At 45.7% G+C, this 15,855-nt stretch overlaps 2 protein-coding genes across 2 annotated transcripts; both read left to right on the forward strand.

The window, feature by feature from the left end:
* Window positions 1–775: 775 nt before the first annotated feature.
* LOC119352952 (probable protein S-acyltransferase 14) lies at window positions 776–7,405 on the forward strand. The gene is made up of 7 exons (XM_037619536.1): window positions 776–1,194; window positions 2,048–2,291; window positions 2,403–2,494; window positions 5,643–5,766; window positions 5,855–5,940; window positions 6,020–6,085; window positions 6,891–7,405. The coding sequence occupies exons 1-7, from the start codon at window positions 982–984 to the stop codon at window positions 7,014–7,016; spliced, it is 951 nt and encodes a 316-aa protein (XP_037475433.1). The 5' UTR covers window positions 776–981; the 3' UTR covers window positions 7,017–7,405.
* A 738-nt stretch (window positions 7,406–8,143) lies between these two features.
* Window positions 8,144–9,436, forward strand: LOC119357504 (probable long-chain-alcohol O-fatty-acyltransferase 5). The gene is made up of 2 exons (XM_037624428.1): window positions 8,144–8,195; window positions 8,359–9,436. The coding sequence occupies exons 1-2, from the start codon at window positions 8,144–8,146 to the stop codon at window positions 9,321–9,323; spliced, it is 1,017 nt and encodes a 338-aa protein (XP_037480325.1). The 3' UTR covers window positions 9,324–9,436.
* The last annotated feature ends 6,419 nt before the right edge of the window (window positions 9,437–15,855 follow it).

The following is a 15,855-nucleotide window of genomic DNA, read 5'->3' on the forward strand; positions in this document are numbered from 1 at the left end:
ATGCATAATTTCACATGGGTAAACTAAATTTTTTTAGCCTGGTTTAGATGATGCAACCCAAATTTTGGCATTGGTCGTAATTTGGTAGTTCTTCAGCTGAGTGACACATTCATTTGGAGAAGCACTAGCTGGAATCAGAGACCTATTTTTTAATGTTTCCTGCTTATTATAAGTTAATGTGGTCCCGTTGTAACGCACGGGCGTTCTTCTAGTACCAATAAATGAACTCGTCTTTTACTCCTCTCTACGCCCTCATGTCGGCACGTTTGCACCTCGTCCACGCAACAAGAAGATCGACGTTCACCCGTTTATGCCACATGGCGAACGACGTATAAAATCCTCCCCTTTTTGCTAAAGTATGTTGTCTTGAACTTTGAAATAACACCACAAGGTTTTATGTGGTTGGATGATTAGGGGGACAGTGATATCCCAAACCCACCAGGGTTCAAAAAATCCCGATGCTCACATTTTCCTAGATTTATTTCAAGAATTCTGGTGATGTGCGCTCGGTGGGAGGAGGCATTCCCATCGACTAGATGATATATCGGCTTAGTCTCATAGGTCGTGAGTATGCCCGTTCATAGGGTTGGGTGTATGGGCCTATATATGAGGCGCTTGCGTTTGTACCGTGTTAAAAAGAAGGTTTTGTGTTGTGTCAAAACATTGAACAGGAAAAAAGTTTACTTTTTTTATTAACAAATAAAAAAGATAAAAGTAGAATTGGTAAAGGAAAGTGACAACGCGGCGTGGAAGAAGGCCGTGCGGACTCCATCTCTGACCATCGCCTTTCTTCCTCCTTCTCCCTCCCCCTTCCTCCTCCTATCTGCAAATCCTCCTCCCGCACCGCGACCCACGCCCCTCTCCCCCCCTCCGGCGGAGGCGGCCGTCGCGGTGGTGCACCCCCCGGCCCTCAAGCTGACCCCACCCAGCCGCTACGCGGAGGCGGCCGGCGCCGGCGCCGGCGGGGCGGAGCGGGGAGACATGCACAGATCGGCGGGGGTCGCGATGGCGTGGAACGTCTTCCGGTTCTGCACGGCGCTCCGGGGCCTGGGCTCCATCATGATCCTACTCGTCCTCGCCATCGTCGGCGTCACCTACTACGCCGTCGTCCTCTGCAACTACGGCCCCGCCCTCCTCCTCGGCGGCGGCGCCACCCTCGCCGCGCTCGCCGTGCTGCTCCTCTTCCACTTCCTGGTGCGTGCCGCTCTCGACCCGGGGCGGGGCGTATTTCGCGATTTCGCTTCCTGGCGCGCGCGGTCCCGGCGATTTCGTGATTTAGGCCGGAGATTCGCCGTCTGGCTGGGCCGGAAACGATGCGAATTTGCGGCGGGATTGGGAGTCGTCGTTAGCTGTTAAAATCTTGGTTCTTCAGAAAGCAATGTTTCCTACATGGGTGAAATCGATCGATTTTGGGGAGCTACGATGTTGAATGCGGCATATTCTTGGATTGTTGATGCAGGCACCGTGCTGCCTTTTAGCATATATATCTTCGTATGCTATGCTAGTTTCTTCTTAACATCGCTACGCTATGCTAGTTCTTCAGGAATCAATGTTTTTTTTTTAATTTGCAGAAATCAATGTTTGGTATGCATAGGTAGAAAAATTTCTATTTTGACCATTATGCTGGGGCCCAGGAGCATATTCTTGGGTTGCTGATGCAGGCATGCTATGCTGCCTTGTGGGACATCTTTCTGTGCCAGTCCGATGTTAGTTTCTTCTTAACATTTGCTTCTCTAGGTGGTACTTCTTGGTATGTAGCTAGTTGCAGGCGCGCTGATTAACATTTGTTTTCCTCATATGCTCTGTGGGAGCATAGTAGATCTCTGTAGGATGTGGACGCTTCCTAATGAGAGAAGTTCTGAAAAGATGCTATATTGGGCTGATCCAATGCATTTTGAATGCTATTGGATTATTGAGCCACAACATGAACTGCTTCTTCGCAGAATTACATGGCTGTGAATGCTAGTGGCATTATCTTGCGATTTAAGACATGGCCTGCGTGTGCTTTTGTCAGTGTTTTAATGGCACGGTTCTTTTGAATTTGCAGCTTGCTATGCTGTTATGGAGCTACTTCTCTGTTGTCTTCACCGACCCTGGTTCTGTTCCGCCAAATTGGAACCTTGATTTTGACGAGGAAAGGGGAGAAACTGCTCCGCTCTCTAGCTCAGACTTCAATAGCCAAATGAACCCACAGCAGTCTATGGCTCTCGGTGATACGGGAAATCCGAGGATGAGGTACTGTAGGAAGTGCAACCAACTGAAGCCCCCTCGGTGCCATCATTGCTCTGTCTGTAAGTTGTTCATAATTTATTCTTCAGGATGAATGCTATGTTATTCCAGTTATTATTACTAATTGCATATTCTGCATCGTACCGCTTATCTAGGCCTAAATTGTTTTTCAGGTGGAAGGTGTATCCTTAAGATGGACCATCACTGTGTATGGGTTGTTAATTGTGTTGGGGCGCTGAACTATAAATACTTTCTTCTCTTCCTGGTATGATTTTATTATCCTTGAGACAATGATGGTCCTCTTTGGAAGGCAGATTAGTTAAGCTTTTGTTTTTAAATTATTTTTTTACCTCTGAACTAGTTGCTCTTTCTTATCATGTATGTAGATATGCAATATTTGGTGATACTTTAACCATACCTTTTGAATTGAGAAACTGATTTCCTTTTTCCTGTGCAAATTTTGAAGCTTTAAGGAAAAAAATTATGGCATTTTGTGTGTCAACCACTTACTTAGTTCATCATTGATACTACAAATAGTTTCTGCTTTTGGATGATCCTGTTGTAAACGCATTTAGAAATAAAGTTATTTTTATGGGGTTTTAATATACAGTTTGTTATGCATTCCGAATAGATATTAGACATCAGGGGTTCGGCATTTTCCTGTATTCTTAGTTTCTTCTATGTAAGTACAGCAATGATTAAAGGCATCAAATGCAAATTATTAGTTTCTTAACAGATCATTGCATCATGGTTCCTTTGATTACTGTACTGAACAATGCAACACCTCGTCACATGTCCATGCCTCATGGCTCCTGTCAGTACTGTACTCTCTGCCACACCCCCTCCTCCATATATCTGTGCATAATTAGTCCCCTTGTCAGCCAGGTTATTGCTTGATTAGCTTAGCAAGCAGTTAGCCAACTCCCTTGATAACTTGAAATGCAAGATTCACTAGTCAAATTAGTAATTAGTAAAATGATTCTTCCACTAGTCAAATTAAATTTATTATAGTGTATTATGTTATGGAAATTGGTTTTGGCTCTCGAGCTCACCTGGACCTGAAATCTGCGCTGTCCAGATGCATAGAGATCCGTGTTGGTCTGTGTATTTGGTTCAGTATTCGCCTGTTTTAACTCATTTCCGCCAGATACATGGCCCACGCCTGCAACCTCATATTTATTGCTTCAGAATGGTTGAACCACTCGTCCAGACGGTTGTGGCCTCTTGTTCCGTCACATTGAACGTACCGGACGTCCACAGCGCTGGATGTGTATCACCTGCTTGTGCTTATGCAAACTCTATAATGTCTGATTAATTGAACCCATTTTTATCAATCTAGATGGTACACCTGAACATTAACGTTGTTTGTCACTGTAATTAAGTCATAGAATCACTCCGGGACCATCATGCAGTCACACACTTTCGATCAAGCAATTCAAAAAATCATCCAAGTGAAATTCATACAAAGTTATTACCCAGAAAATAGAAAAAAGCCTTGCCATTACACGATCTCGCTTGCATAAAATAATTTTCAGATACCAGTTTTTTTTTTGGACTGAAGGAGCTCAAAACTCCCAATTTCATTGCCTGAAATTGATAATTTCAGATATCAGTTGACATACCAATTCCACCAGCAACAAATCATACATCTATGCAAGTAGTAATCCATAATGCTCCTGCAAACCACTTTTGCAGCTGTGGTATATCCTAAATGCGTCACACCATTATTCTGTCAAGATTTAAGCACTGATTAATTATCTAACATGATTTCAGCAACAGAATTGGACACTTCATGGACATCGTATACATAATAATTTCAGTACACTTACAGTCTACTTCAATCCACAAAATCTTCGGATGTCCAACCGCTTTAATTTTGAGCACCCAACTTTGGATACCAAGCAAAATGTCTATCAACTATTACCTTTTTGTCAACTGCTTGTGAATCAATTTCCCCGTCGACTGCGCGGATGCTCTGTCGGCACCGCTCCTGAATCACAGCAAGCTGGTCTGCTGCCACAGCTCATTGACCTGCATTTTCCTCCATGACATACCCGTTGTCTACTTAGCTCTCGCTGTACGCCGGCCCGCCGTAGATCTCCATCCCCTACACTCGCCGTGTCTACTGCGTGGCAACCTTGACGAGCTGTCTGCAGAATCTCCTAACCAAGGCTCCGCCACCGCCACACCTGCTCCGTGCAATCCATTCGCAAATAGCCTTGTGGTCCTCTCTGCATCATCTTGCAGTCCACCCACCACCGCTACACTTTCGGCCTCATCTAATAAGACCAGCAACCTGGATGCAAGGCAGCTGAGCTTCCGAATCGACATACCTGTCATTCAAAATAAAGCATCTGATCCTGGAGAGTTACTTGTCCACAGGATCGACTGAAAACTGCCGCACCGCCGGAAACTCCTCCCCTGTCTCTAAATGACTGGGGTTATAGTTCTTTGCGTCCATATCTATACTTTTGGCCTCTTCAGCATTTCAATTGTTTCCACCGCATGACGCTTTGGTCGGCAAATTGCTGTTTTTTTTATTTGGGTCAGCAAATTGGTTGGTGAGCCGCATTCACTTCGTATCCTTCCAGGTGGAGCTGCAGGTCGATGCTTTGCCAAGGTCCAATCGGCCCACCTTTATGACTAAACCAGTGACGCCGTTCGTTTCCCGTCTGCAGCCTCTCTCCTAGTACGCTACGTATGTACGCCTGCGTCCCCTGTATTCCAGATCCAACAGTTCTGTATGTCACACTGAATAAATGCTGGCACAGATCCCATAGACCAATTGGACGTCCAGGATATAGGATGCATTTGGACCCCAAAGCCAAAACGCCCCTCCCATTATGCTAGTAGTTGTTACTTTCAAAAGCAACGAATTTAACCTTTTGTAGAGCAATAAATTGACCTAAATTGTGATGTTTCCCTTGCTTGGGATGGATTTGGATTGTGCAAATGATGATACAGTTGACTCCAAGTAGTTAATTTAGGACCATTTGAGCATGACAATGCAAGCCATCTCAACTAAAAATGAGTAAAACTGTATCCTAGAGTTCAATGCATGAGGTTCTTTCTTTACCCTATTGTATTGTATAGTAGGCCTTCAGTTTGTCCTCATGCATCATGCTAACAACATGTATCATACAGTTATTAAGTGAAATTGATTAACTTGTGTTTTGGAAATCCGCGTTCATTCATATAAATTGAAATATTAAGACCTTGCTTCTTTACTTAAAGAGTCATCTCATTTGTGCAGCATGTGTGTTCGGTGGTCTTTTTATTATAGTACAGTACAAGGACTGCTTGTTCAGTACTTATCTGGGACTTGTTTTGAAACAGTGTACTCTTCCATGCTGCTATGTTGATCATTAGTTTTCTTATACAAATAAATCTGTTTGTTTTTATGGTGCTTGCAGTTTTACACCTTCCTTGAGACATCGCTTGTTACCCTCTCTTTATTGCCTCACTTCATAGCCTTCTTCAGTGATGTCGAGATCCCAGGAACTCCTTCAGCACTTGCAACCACATTTCTCACATTTGGTAAATGCATTACTACTTTTTGGAAAAGAAAAGTATGCTTTCAGCGTGATTGATTGAACATCCACTAAAACTATGATGTTTCTTGCAGTGTTGAATCTGGCCTTTTCCTTGAGCGTTCTGGGTTTTATGATAATGCACATTTCACTTGTTTCTGGTAATACAACAACGATTGAGGCAAGTATCTTGTAATATAATGTTAAAGTTTATTGTTTGTTATATCATGATGAAATCAATTTGTTACTTTGTTGTTCAGGCATATGAGAAGAAAACTAGTCCACGTTGGATGTATGATCTTGGCCGGAAGAAGAATTTTGCTCAGGTCAGGTTTATAAAAAACTATATTTTTTCATAGTCATCTGGATAATTTTCTATGGTGCTAGTATGTGTCAAATTAGTTTTATTTCAAGAAAATGATAAACCTGTCTTGTTGAGGTGACTTTAAAGTTTAAACTTCCTATAAATACGATGACTACGTGTGGATTCAGATATTAATGGTAGCTCAGGCTCAACTCATATTCAGTAGTCATTATCACATAATATTTTCGTAGAGATGATTAAATAATCATTATGTGAGCTGAGCACATTGTTATAACAAGGTTTGTAATGGCATAACCTGAAATTTCCATGGGGCATGTATTAATACATAGAACTTTGGTAACTGCGGAAGAAGATTAAGCAATGGAAGTTAAATTTCCTTATTAAACCAGAATCTAGCACTTGTGGTTGATAAACGATCATGTTGGGATATTCCATGATATTCTCTTGTTGTAGTTTCATAAACCTTGAGTGTGCCCTTTCACAGGCAGTTCTGCCGGGTTCATGATACATATGTGCAACATACCATATCAATATTATTTTACTTGGGATTCTCTAGCATTTATATTTTATTTCTGTTCTGTACATGGACTGTGATGCCCAAATATAATCAAGGGGGCAAAATATGGAAACTGCATGTCCTTGATCATGTCCGTATTTATGACCTTCAACATCTGAAACATGACCTTTCTCCATTGTTATTTTCCTTCTTGCTGGCCATAGTAGCACCAGCAGACTTGGTAAACAACGACATTCCTGAAGTTACTTTCATGCAAAACTATGTTAGTAAACAATGGTCTTGTTATCAGGTCTTCGGAAACGACAAAAAGTATTGGTTCATTCCGGCATACTCAGAAGAGGACCTTCGAAGGATGCCCGCTCTGCAGGGCCTCGACTATCCTGTCAGGACAGACTTGGATGGGCAAGAGTTGTAACGACACGAATTTCCCCAGTGCCCCCGACCACACAACCTTGTGCTGGACGGACAGAATGTTTCATGTAAAATTCGACGGTTTTCACTTAAGCTGTCGATGGTATGGCAAAAGAAAATCAGGCATACTGTATACACCAGCTGTTGTGTTACACTCACTGGTCCTAGAGGGCATGTGATGTAAATTATTTCTAGCATATGTTCTCAAAAGGAAAAAGGGAAATTCCGGTGTCCTCTAGATGGGCATTGAGATGCATATGCTGTACTTTGACTGAGAGTAGCCAATTCAGAAAGATACCATTTGTTGATGAAAAATGACTTGCGTAACTCGGTGGATTTGTGGATATGTAATTTTTGTTGTTTTAAGTCTTGTATAATGTCCACTTTGTATGTCCATCTTTCCCTAAAAAAAACTTTGCATGTCCATCTTGCACCCCTTTTCTGAGTAGCACTGAAGTTGCTTGGTTTTGGCAGTAGATTACGATAGCAGTCTTGCTTGATTGATGTAGTATATGATTTTTGCCTTTTGGTCACCTGATTTGATGCATTCTGCCTGAAAGGTCTACAGTAGTTCGGAAATTGCTTTTGGAGCTCGTTAATTTGAAGAAGAAGAAGAATCCACATATTTGTAAGGATGTATTCTACACGTGCGTAAAGTTTGACCATGATATGTGTTTACCACGTGAGCTACGCCAAAAAAGGACACTTTTCGTGATTTTGAAAGCGGTGAACAGTCACTATTCACTTTTAAACTGTGCAGGTTTAGGTGTGGAATGAAATGTTCCAGGTTCAAAAATAAATAAATAAATAAAAATCGATGATTTTGTGTTTTGAATAAAAACTAGTTTGATTTGCCTGCCTCTCGGGTTGCTTGGGTGGAGGCGATCCAACTCCTAGCTAACAAACCCTAGTGCTAGGGTTTGACGAAAGGGTGGGAGTATCGCATATCATCGTGCTGCGGTTGGGTGTGGTGTCCTGCGCTATGGTGTTGGGGCTCGGGTGCCAGGCCTGATCTGCTGCTCTTATGATCTTTCTCTCCTTTCTCCGGGCGAATACCCAGATCCGCCTTGTTGAATTGACGATTGGCGTCCCTGCTTAGTTGGAAGCATCATTTCGGAGGGAACATCTGCGATGGCGTGTCCATCAGGGGCTGGTCGTTGGGAGGTGGTGGTAGGCAACTCAAGTACACTTGATATGTAAGCAGTGTCAGACGAGTCTTGTTAGTCGGGATCAGAGTGCACATGTACGCCCCCTTTAGATATGTCTCCTCTGTCAATGTCGATAAGACGAGGTAACGCCAGGCTCTTCTGCTCGCGCACTCTACCACCATGCCGTGGCATCGGCAGGTCGCGAGCGCGCTGGCCATGGAGCTCCCGCGGTGTCCGTGGCCGTCGCGGCGGCCGCGCTGTACGCGCGCGCCGCGTCGTCGCTCCTCCGGCCCGGGCTCCCGCTCCTCGCCGCCGCGCCGCTGGCCTTCGCCTCCTCCGCCATCGTCCGGGGCGTCGCCGCCTTCTTCCTCGCCTGGCTCGGCGCCTTCAAGGTCGCGCTCCTCGCCGCCGGCCGCGGCCCGCTCGACCCCGCCCTCCCCGTGCTCCCGTTCCTCTTCACCGCCTTGCTCCCCGTCAAGCTCCGCCGCGGCGGCGCCGCTGGAGCAATGTCCGAGGCCAAGGCGGCGCCCTCGCTCGCCTCCTGCGCGGTCAAGGCCGCCGTCATGGCCGCCCTCGTGGGCCTCTACCGGCTCAACGCCCGGCTGCACCTCTACGCGCGCCTGGCGCTGTACGGCGTCCACACCTACTGCTTCCTGGACCTGCTCCTCCCCTGCATCGCCGCCGCCGCGCCCGCGCTCGGCATGGAGACGGAGCCGCAGTTCGACCGGCCGTACCTGGCCTCCTTGCTGCGGGACTTCTGGGGCCGGCGGTGGAACCTCATGGTGTCGGCCATCCTCCGGCCGTCGGTGTACGACCCCGTGCGCGCCCGCGCGGGGGGCGCCGCGGGCGTGCTGGCCTCGTTTGCGGTGTCCGGGGCGATGCACGAGGCCATGGTGTGCTACCTCAGCCTGCGGTGGCCGCCCGGCGGCGGGATGGCCGCCTTCTTCGCCCTCCACGGCGCCTGCTGCGTCGCCGAGGGGTGGTGCGCGCGGCGGTGGGCGGCGAGGAGGCCGCCGCGCGCCGTGGCGACGGTGGGTGTGGGGCTGTTCGTGGCGGGCACGTCGTTCTGGCTCTTCTTCCCGGCGCTGCTCAAGGACGGCGTCGAGGAGAGGTTCCTGGACGAGTGGGCTGCCGTGGCGGCCTTCTTCCTCGACGCCGGCTGAAAGATGAATTCCATTGTTGTACAGTCGACGGAGTAGCTAGCAATAGTAATTGCTTCCATGAAAGCAGTCAAATCATGGATCACCAAGTGAACTACTCTGATGGTTCAGTGAAAACGAAACGAAAAGCGCCTGGAGTATCTCCAACAGAAGCGTTATATAAACGACGCGCGGTATAAAAATTACTTTTAGCGCGCGGGGACCCGGTTTGAAATCTCCAGCAGCCGCACAAAAAGCGCGCGTGTGTTATAATTAATGCAGCACACGCATCAAAAAGGCATCGCGCGCAGCATATTTAGTGCGCCCGGTCATTCGCGCGCTGCAAACTCTGGGCTGCTGCAGATGGGACCGCTTGATTGGGACCATTGGACTCGCACGCACAACATATTTTGCAGCGTTTGTTGAAGCAAACGTCTTCTAGCGCCCTAAAAAAATATGCTTGCGCGTTGTAAACCCGTTTTTTGGGCGCCGCGCATTGAGCGTCTGTTGAAGATGCTCGATAGCAATTAGAAGTTGGATGAAGCAGTTTAATTTTTTTTGATTTGTTAAAAAAGCGCCCAAATATCAGTCAAATAGTAGTCCATCACTGCTAAGAAACTGATAACAGAAATAGGGAATGCAAATGCTTAACTAAGGCCCTGTTTGGAATGGAGTTGGTGGAGCTCGGTTTTGACAGCTCCGTTAAAATGAGCTGAAGTGTGGTCCGCTTCGGGAGTGGAGTTACGAGGAGCCGAGAGGAACTGAACGCTCCCTAAATCTTTGTCTTTGGTTTTTGCATAAATCTCTCGATAGGTTTGCATTCAGAAACACGGTAGCCACCATGGTCAGAACTCAGAAGCACATCGATCAGTTGCTGACAAGAGAGGAAGAAGTAAAGTAAAGGAGAAGCAGAGGAAGACGACTTTAATCAAAGAATTCACAAAAGGCCATGTAGCATAGAGCCCAGTCTTGCAGCTTAGCATCATCATCATCAAATACCCAAAAAACACCGTTTCGAAAAGGAAATAGCCTCAAAATCATCAGCTACCGAAATAATTCTAGCGTTACAAACATTTTGAGACTTCAGCATGCAGTGCTAAAGAAAGTCCAGGTCGACGACTCTACCTTTCATCTTATCATTCAACGCCCCTTCTCGCGCTTTGCGTGGCACCCGGTGGAGAGCTCCCATGATACCTCCGGCCTGGTCATGGCTGCAATGTATGCAACTTCCATCACCTCCTGGTGGAATGATCTGATCTGTCCTCCCTGCAAGAAGGCCACATCTACACCAGCTGGAATATCTGAGAAGGCAAGGAACAGACGGGTATTCGAGCACAAGACTCTTGCTGAGCATAGCGTGTTTCTGCTCATTAATCAAGAAATCTTGCAACCTATGCTTTCCCTCCACTGGCTTAGAGCATCTATAGTCGCGGACAATCCAATCTCTCAAACACCTGCAGACGCGCCCACGGGCATTGACCGGTCACTCCCTCTTTTCCATAATAAAAAAAATGTTTTTCAAGCTAACAAAAGTTGAAAAACGTTCTTATACTATGGGACAGAGGGAGTAGATTCTTAGGTCATGACATGGATTGAACTTTTCTTGCGTACTCAAGGGGTATGTTGATATGTTAATCTCTACTGTTGATTTATCATAACTCAGAGCATTGAATCTCCACCCTTTCTTTTCTCCTGCTTTCCTTTTCGCCGGTGGATCTCACGCGAACGTCAACCGCCTCTACCGTCTGCCATGTGCCACCTTGGCCCATGTCTTCCTCTCAATCTTATCTCTTCCAGAGAAATCAAGGCTTCTTCCTCTCCCCGAAAATATCTCACGCCTCTCTCCTCTATTTCTCGGGTTACCGCATACACTATTAGGAAAAGGCCTGCTAGTGGCGCACCTGTTTTGGCTACTAATGGCGCACTACAGGTGCGCCACTAGCATCACGCCATTAATTTTTTTTACTATTAGTATCTGGTATACTAATGGCGCACCACGCAGTGCGCCATTAGTATGCCTCCCAGGGGGCCATATTTACCCATGTGCTCTGGCTTACTAATGGCACACTAGTTGATGATGCGCCATTAGTGTGCTCTGGCTCACTAATGGTGCACTAGTTGGTGGTGCGCCACTAGTATGAATATTAGGGATTTTTTCTTTTATGATATTTGCACAGGTTACAAAATATATTATTGGACAGAATATAGACAACACCACATAGCAACAGCAGATTCATCGAATACAATAGAAGATTAGTCTCCGAATACAATTCATCATATTAGTCTCCGAATTCAAAAGACTGAATAAAGATAGAACATTACAAGTCTCGAGACCGCGAGTAGCGAGTTTGTCTTCACATTATAAGTCGATATCGATCATCTAAACTACCATCACATAGAAGAGAGCTGCGGTCATCACGATGAGCATCATCGCGATGAAACTGGTCTTTATCCGGTTCCTCCTCCGCTCCCTCCTCTCTCCCGCTAGATAGCGCGCGTATCTAGATTCCGCCTCCGTCCTAGTGGTGTACCCTTTGTAACTGTTACCGCTGAAACGGTGAACCTGTCTCCGACACTCCTCCCAGTTGTCGTAGACTCCGGGAACCTTACCCTTATACACGACATACGACGGCATCTCTATGCACTAGCCAAACAAAACGTTAGTAGCAATTCACAGACAATACATAAGCAATATATAAGTATGCAACAAAAGGATCGGAAGAGAAAAGCAAGACATTAATAGCACGATTCATGGTCCTACTAATAAATAGTATCGATTACATCTAAGTTGAACGACTGTCCAAACCAAGGAGACATACAAGTTCATTAAAGTTTAATTACAACATGAGCTAATCGATATTTCAGAACTACACATAGCATCACTACTTTCGACTCAACTTAGGGACCGGAGAGTGGATGAAGCCGCCGTCTCTCGTGATGGTCATGAAATCGCGGGCGTTGTCAGCCTGCATTTGTAGCGTTGTGTCTATATCACTGTTGGACGGTTGATATCTGAGGTAGAACTGCCCCGAGGTACGAAGGACATCTTGATGGATGATTTCCGCAAACTCCGACTAGATGCGAAGGGATTCTTGTCTAATGTCCGCGTCCTGGATTGCCGACAAGCTTGCGGCCCAATCTTTGAGATTATTTGGTAGCAGAAGGTGATTATGGTCCCGTACGATCGCCCGCATGTGATGGAGGGTGCAATAGGCATCCTTCTAACCACCAGGTGGCTGCTTGACGCAGGGGAACGTCGTATTGTGGGCGAACACGTGCTTGCCGTACCTACAAACTGGCCTGGTGAAGGTGCCTCCAGATCTGGCATAGCCGGGGAGAATATCATCAAGAACTTTCTTGATATTTGTGTAGTCTTTCTTCGACTGACGGTCCGAGCCGAAATACGTGGCCATGGAATATTTCGGGCTTAAGAGGATGAGTGTGCAATATGTGTCACTGCACAAAACACGGAATGTTAGAAAAAAAAGAACGATCGAAATCTAGGAAATCATATGTTACGGGGCGGTGAGGGGATGACTTACTCGGGAAAGTAAGGCACGAGGAAGTTATCCTTATCTGGGTTTGCCAGAATGATGCCTTCGAGATATGAACTCGCGACTTGCTGGTCCCCAGCGCTGCCCAAGATCTTGGCACACATGTAGATGGGGTCGACTATAACGATGTCCGGGGTCTTGTCTCTAATGATCCACATCTCCATACTCAGCGAAAATAGCCGAGCGAAGGTGTAGTGCAGCGGATGAAGGTTAAACATAGCGAAGATGTCATCAAACCGCATGACGATCGTACCCCCGATGGCGTTATACACAAAGCCCTTGCCCTCTGGCACCTTGGCCACGATAACCGGGTATGCCACATCATTCTCGGAGAGACGCCGCTTCTCCAAAGAAAGAACATTGTCATGCAGACTCCGCATAGCACCGGTTGCAACATTGAGCAGATTAGTCGGTAGCATCGGCCTACCCGCCACATGCACCCTCCTCGAGATATCCTTAGGTGAAGGTGGACCGTCCTGAGCACGGATTGTACTCGGTGCTGGCTGGCTCGCACCCTTGTTACTCTTTCTTTTCCGTCCCTTCTTCTTCTGCTGTAATGGGATCGAGTTCTGCTCACAGACCGCCTTCTTGAGTGTGTTGGGGCTGATAATATTTCGCACCTCAGCTATCTGAGGCTCGGTGAAGGAGGCAGCTGGAGGCGTCTCCTGAGAACTGAACGCGATCCAGGAGACTTGGACCCTGCTCCAAGGAACAAAAGAGGCGGTCACGAGGGTGGGGGGCGCCCCCCTAGGGCGCGCCCCTTGCCTCGTGGACTTCTTCCTCCTATATATACACACGTACCCCCAAATGATCAGAACAAGAGCCAAAAACCTAATCCCACCGCCGCAACTTTCTGTATCCATGAGATCCCATCTTGGGGCCTGTTCCGGAGCTCCGCCGGAAAAGGGCCGTCATCACGGAGGGCTTCTACATCATCCTAGCCTCTCCGATGAAGTGTGAGTAGTTTACCTCAGACCTTCGGGTCCATAGTTAGTAGCTAGATGGCTTCTTCTCTCTCTTTGAATCTCAATACAAAGTTCTCCCCCTCTCTTGTGGAGATCTATTCGATGTAATCTTCTTTTTGCGGTGTGTTTGTTGAGACCGATGAATTATGGGTTTATGATCAAGTCTATCTATGAATAATATTTGAATCTTCTCTGAATTCTTTTATGTTTGATTGGTTATCTTTGCAAGTCTCTTTGAATTATCCGTTTGGTTTGGCCAACTAGATTGGTAGTTCTTGCCATGGGAGAAGTGCTTAGCTTTGGGTTCGATCTTGCGGTGTCCTTACCCAGTGACAGAAGGGGCAGCAAGGCATGTATTGTATCATTGCCATCGAGGATAACAAGATGGGGTTTATTTCATATTGCATGAATTTATCTCTCTACATCATGTCATCTTGCTTAAGGCGTTACTCTGTTTTTAACTTAATACTCTAGATGCATGCTGGATAGCGGTCGATGAGTGGAGTAATAGTAGTAGATGCAGAATCGTTTCGATCTACTTGTCATGGACGTGATGCCTATATACATGATCATGCCTAGATATTCTCATAACTATGCTCAATTCTGTCAATTGCTCAACAATAATTTGTTCACCCACCGTAGAATACTTATGCTCTTGAGAGAAGCCACTAGTGAAACCTATGGCCCCCGGGTCTATTCTCATCATATCAATCTCCATCACTTTAATCTTGCTTTGCTTTTTTACTTTGCCTTTACTTTTTACTTGGCATCTTTATACCAAAAATATTATATCTATCAGATCTCACTCTCGTAAGTGACCGTTAAGGGATTGACAACCCCTAATTGCGTTGGTTGCGAGTAGCTATCGTTTTGTGCAGGTACGAGGGACTTGAGCATGGCCTCCTACTGGATTGATACCTTGGTTCTCAAAAACTGAGGGAAATACTTATGCTACTCTGCTGCATCATCCCTTCCTCTTCGGGAAAAACCAACATAAGCTCAAGACGTAGCAAGAAGGATTTCTGGCGCCGTTGCCGGGGAGTCTACGCAAAAAGTCAACATACCAAGTACCCATCACAATCCCTATCTCTCGCATTACTATATTTGCCATTTGCCTCTCGTTTTCCTCTCCCCCCAATTCACCCTTGCCGTTTTATTCGCCCTCTCTCTCTATCCTCCCTCTCTATTTGCCTCTTTTGCCCATTTGCTCTTGTTTGCTTGTGTGCTAGTTTGCTTGTTTGTCGCGATGGCTCAAGATACTACCAAATTGTGTGACTTCACCAATACCAATAATAATGATTTCCTTGGCACTTTGATTGCTCCTCTTACCAATGCTGAATCTTGTGAAATTAATACCGCTTTGTTGAATCTTGTTATGAAAGATCAATTCGCCGGCCTTCCTAGTGAAGATGCCGCTACTCATCTGAATAGCTTCATTGATTTATGTGATATGCAAAAGAAAAAAGATGTCAATAATGATGTCGTTAAATTGAAGCTATTTCCTTTTTCGCTTAGAGATCGTGCTAAAGCTTGGTTTTCGTCTTTGCCTAAAAATAGTATTGATTCATGGAACAAGTGCAAAGATGCTTTTATCTCTAAGTATTTTCCTCCCGCTAAGATCATCTCTCTTAGAAACGATATTATGAACTTTAAACAACTTGATCATGAACATGTTGCACAAGCTTGGGAGAGAATGAAATTAATGATACGTAATTGCCCTACTCGTGGTTTGAATTTGTGGATGATTATACAAATTTTTTATGCCGGATTGAATTTTACTTCTAGAAATCTTTTAGATTCGGCCGCGGGAGGCACTTTTATGGAAATCACTTTAGGAGATGCTACTAAACTCCTAGATAATATTATGGTTAATTATTCTCAATGGCATACTGAAAGATCTTCTAATAAAAAAGTGCATGCGATAGAAGAAATCAAAGTGTTGAGTGGAAAGATGGATGAACTTATGAAATTATTTGCTACTAAGAGTGTTTCTTCTGATCCTAATGATATGCCTTTGTCCACTTTGATTGAGAATAA

The sequence above is a fragment of the Triticum dicoccoides genome, chromosome 2A, assembly GCF_002162155.2.
Source record: "Triticum dicoccoides isolate Atlit2015 ecotype Zavitan chromosome 2A, WEW_v2.0, whole genome shotgun sequence".
Classification (NCBI taxonomy): Eukaryota; Viridiplantae; Streptophyta; class Magnoliopsida; order Poales; family Poaceae; genus Triticum; species Triticum dicoccoides.

Excerpts from the sequence above, each read along its gene's own strand:
- LOC119352952 (XM_037619536.1), top strand. The coding sequence starts at position 982 with ATGCACAGATCGGCGGGGGTCGCGATGGCGTGGAACGTCTTCCGGTTC. Across the intron at positions 2,292-2,402 it reads GTGCCATCATTGCTCTGTCT|GTGGAAGGTGTATCCTTAAG; the intron begins GTAAGTTGTTCA and ends ATTGTTTTTCAG. Across the intron at positions 2,495-5,642 it reads AATACTTTCTTCTCTTCCTG|TTTTACACCTTCCTTGAGAC; the intron begins GTATGATTTTAT and ends TGGTGCTTGCAG.
- LOC119357504 (XM_037624428.1), top strand. The coding sequence starts at position 8,144 with ATGGCGTGTCCATCAGGGGCTGGTCGTTGGGAGGTGGTGGTAGGCAAC. Across the intron at positions 8,196-8,358 it reads GGTGGTGGTAGGCAACTCAA|GTCGCGAGCGCGCTGGCCAT; the intron begins GTACACTTGATA and ends TGGCATCGGCAG.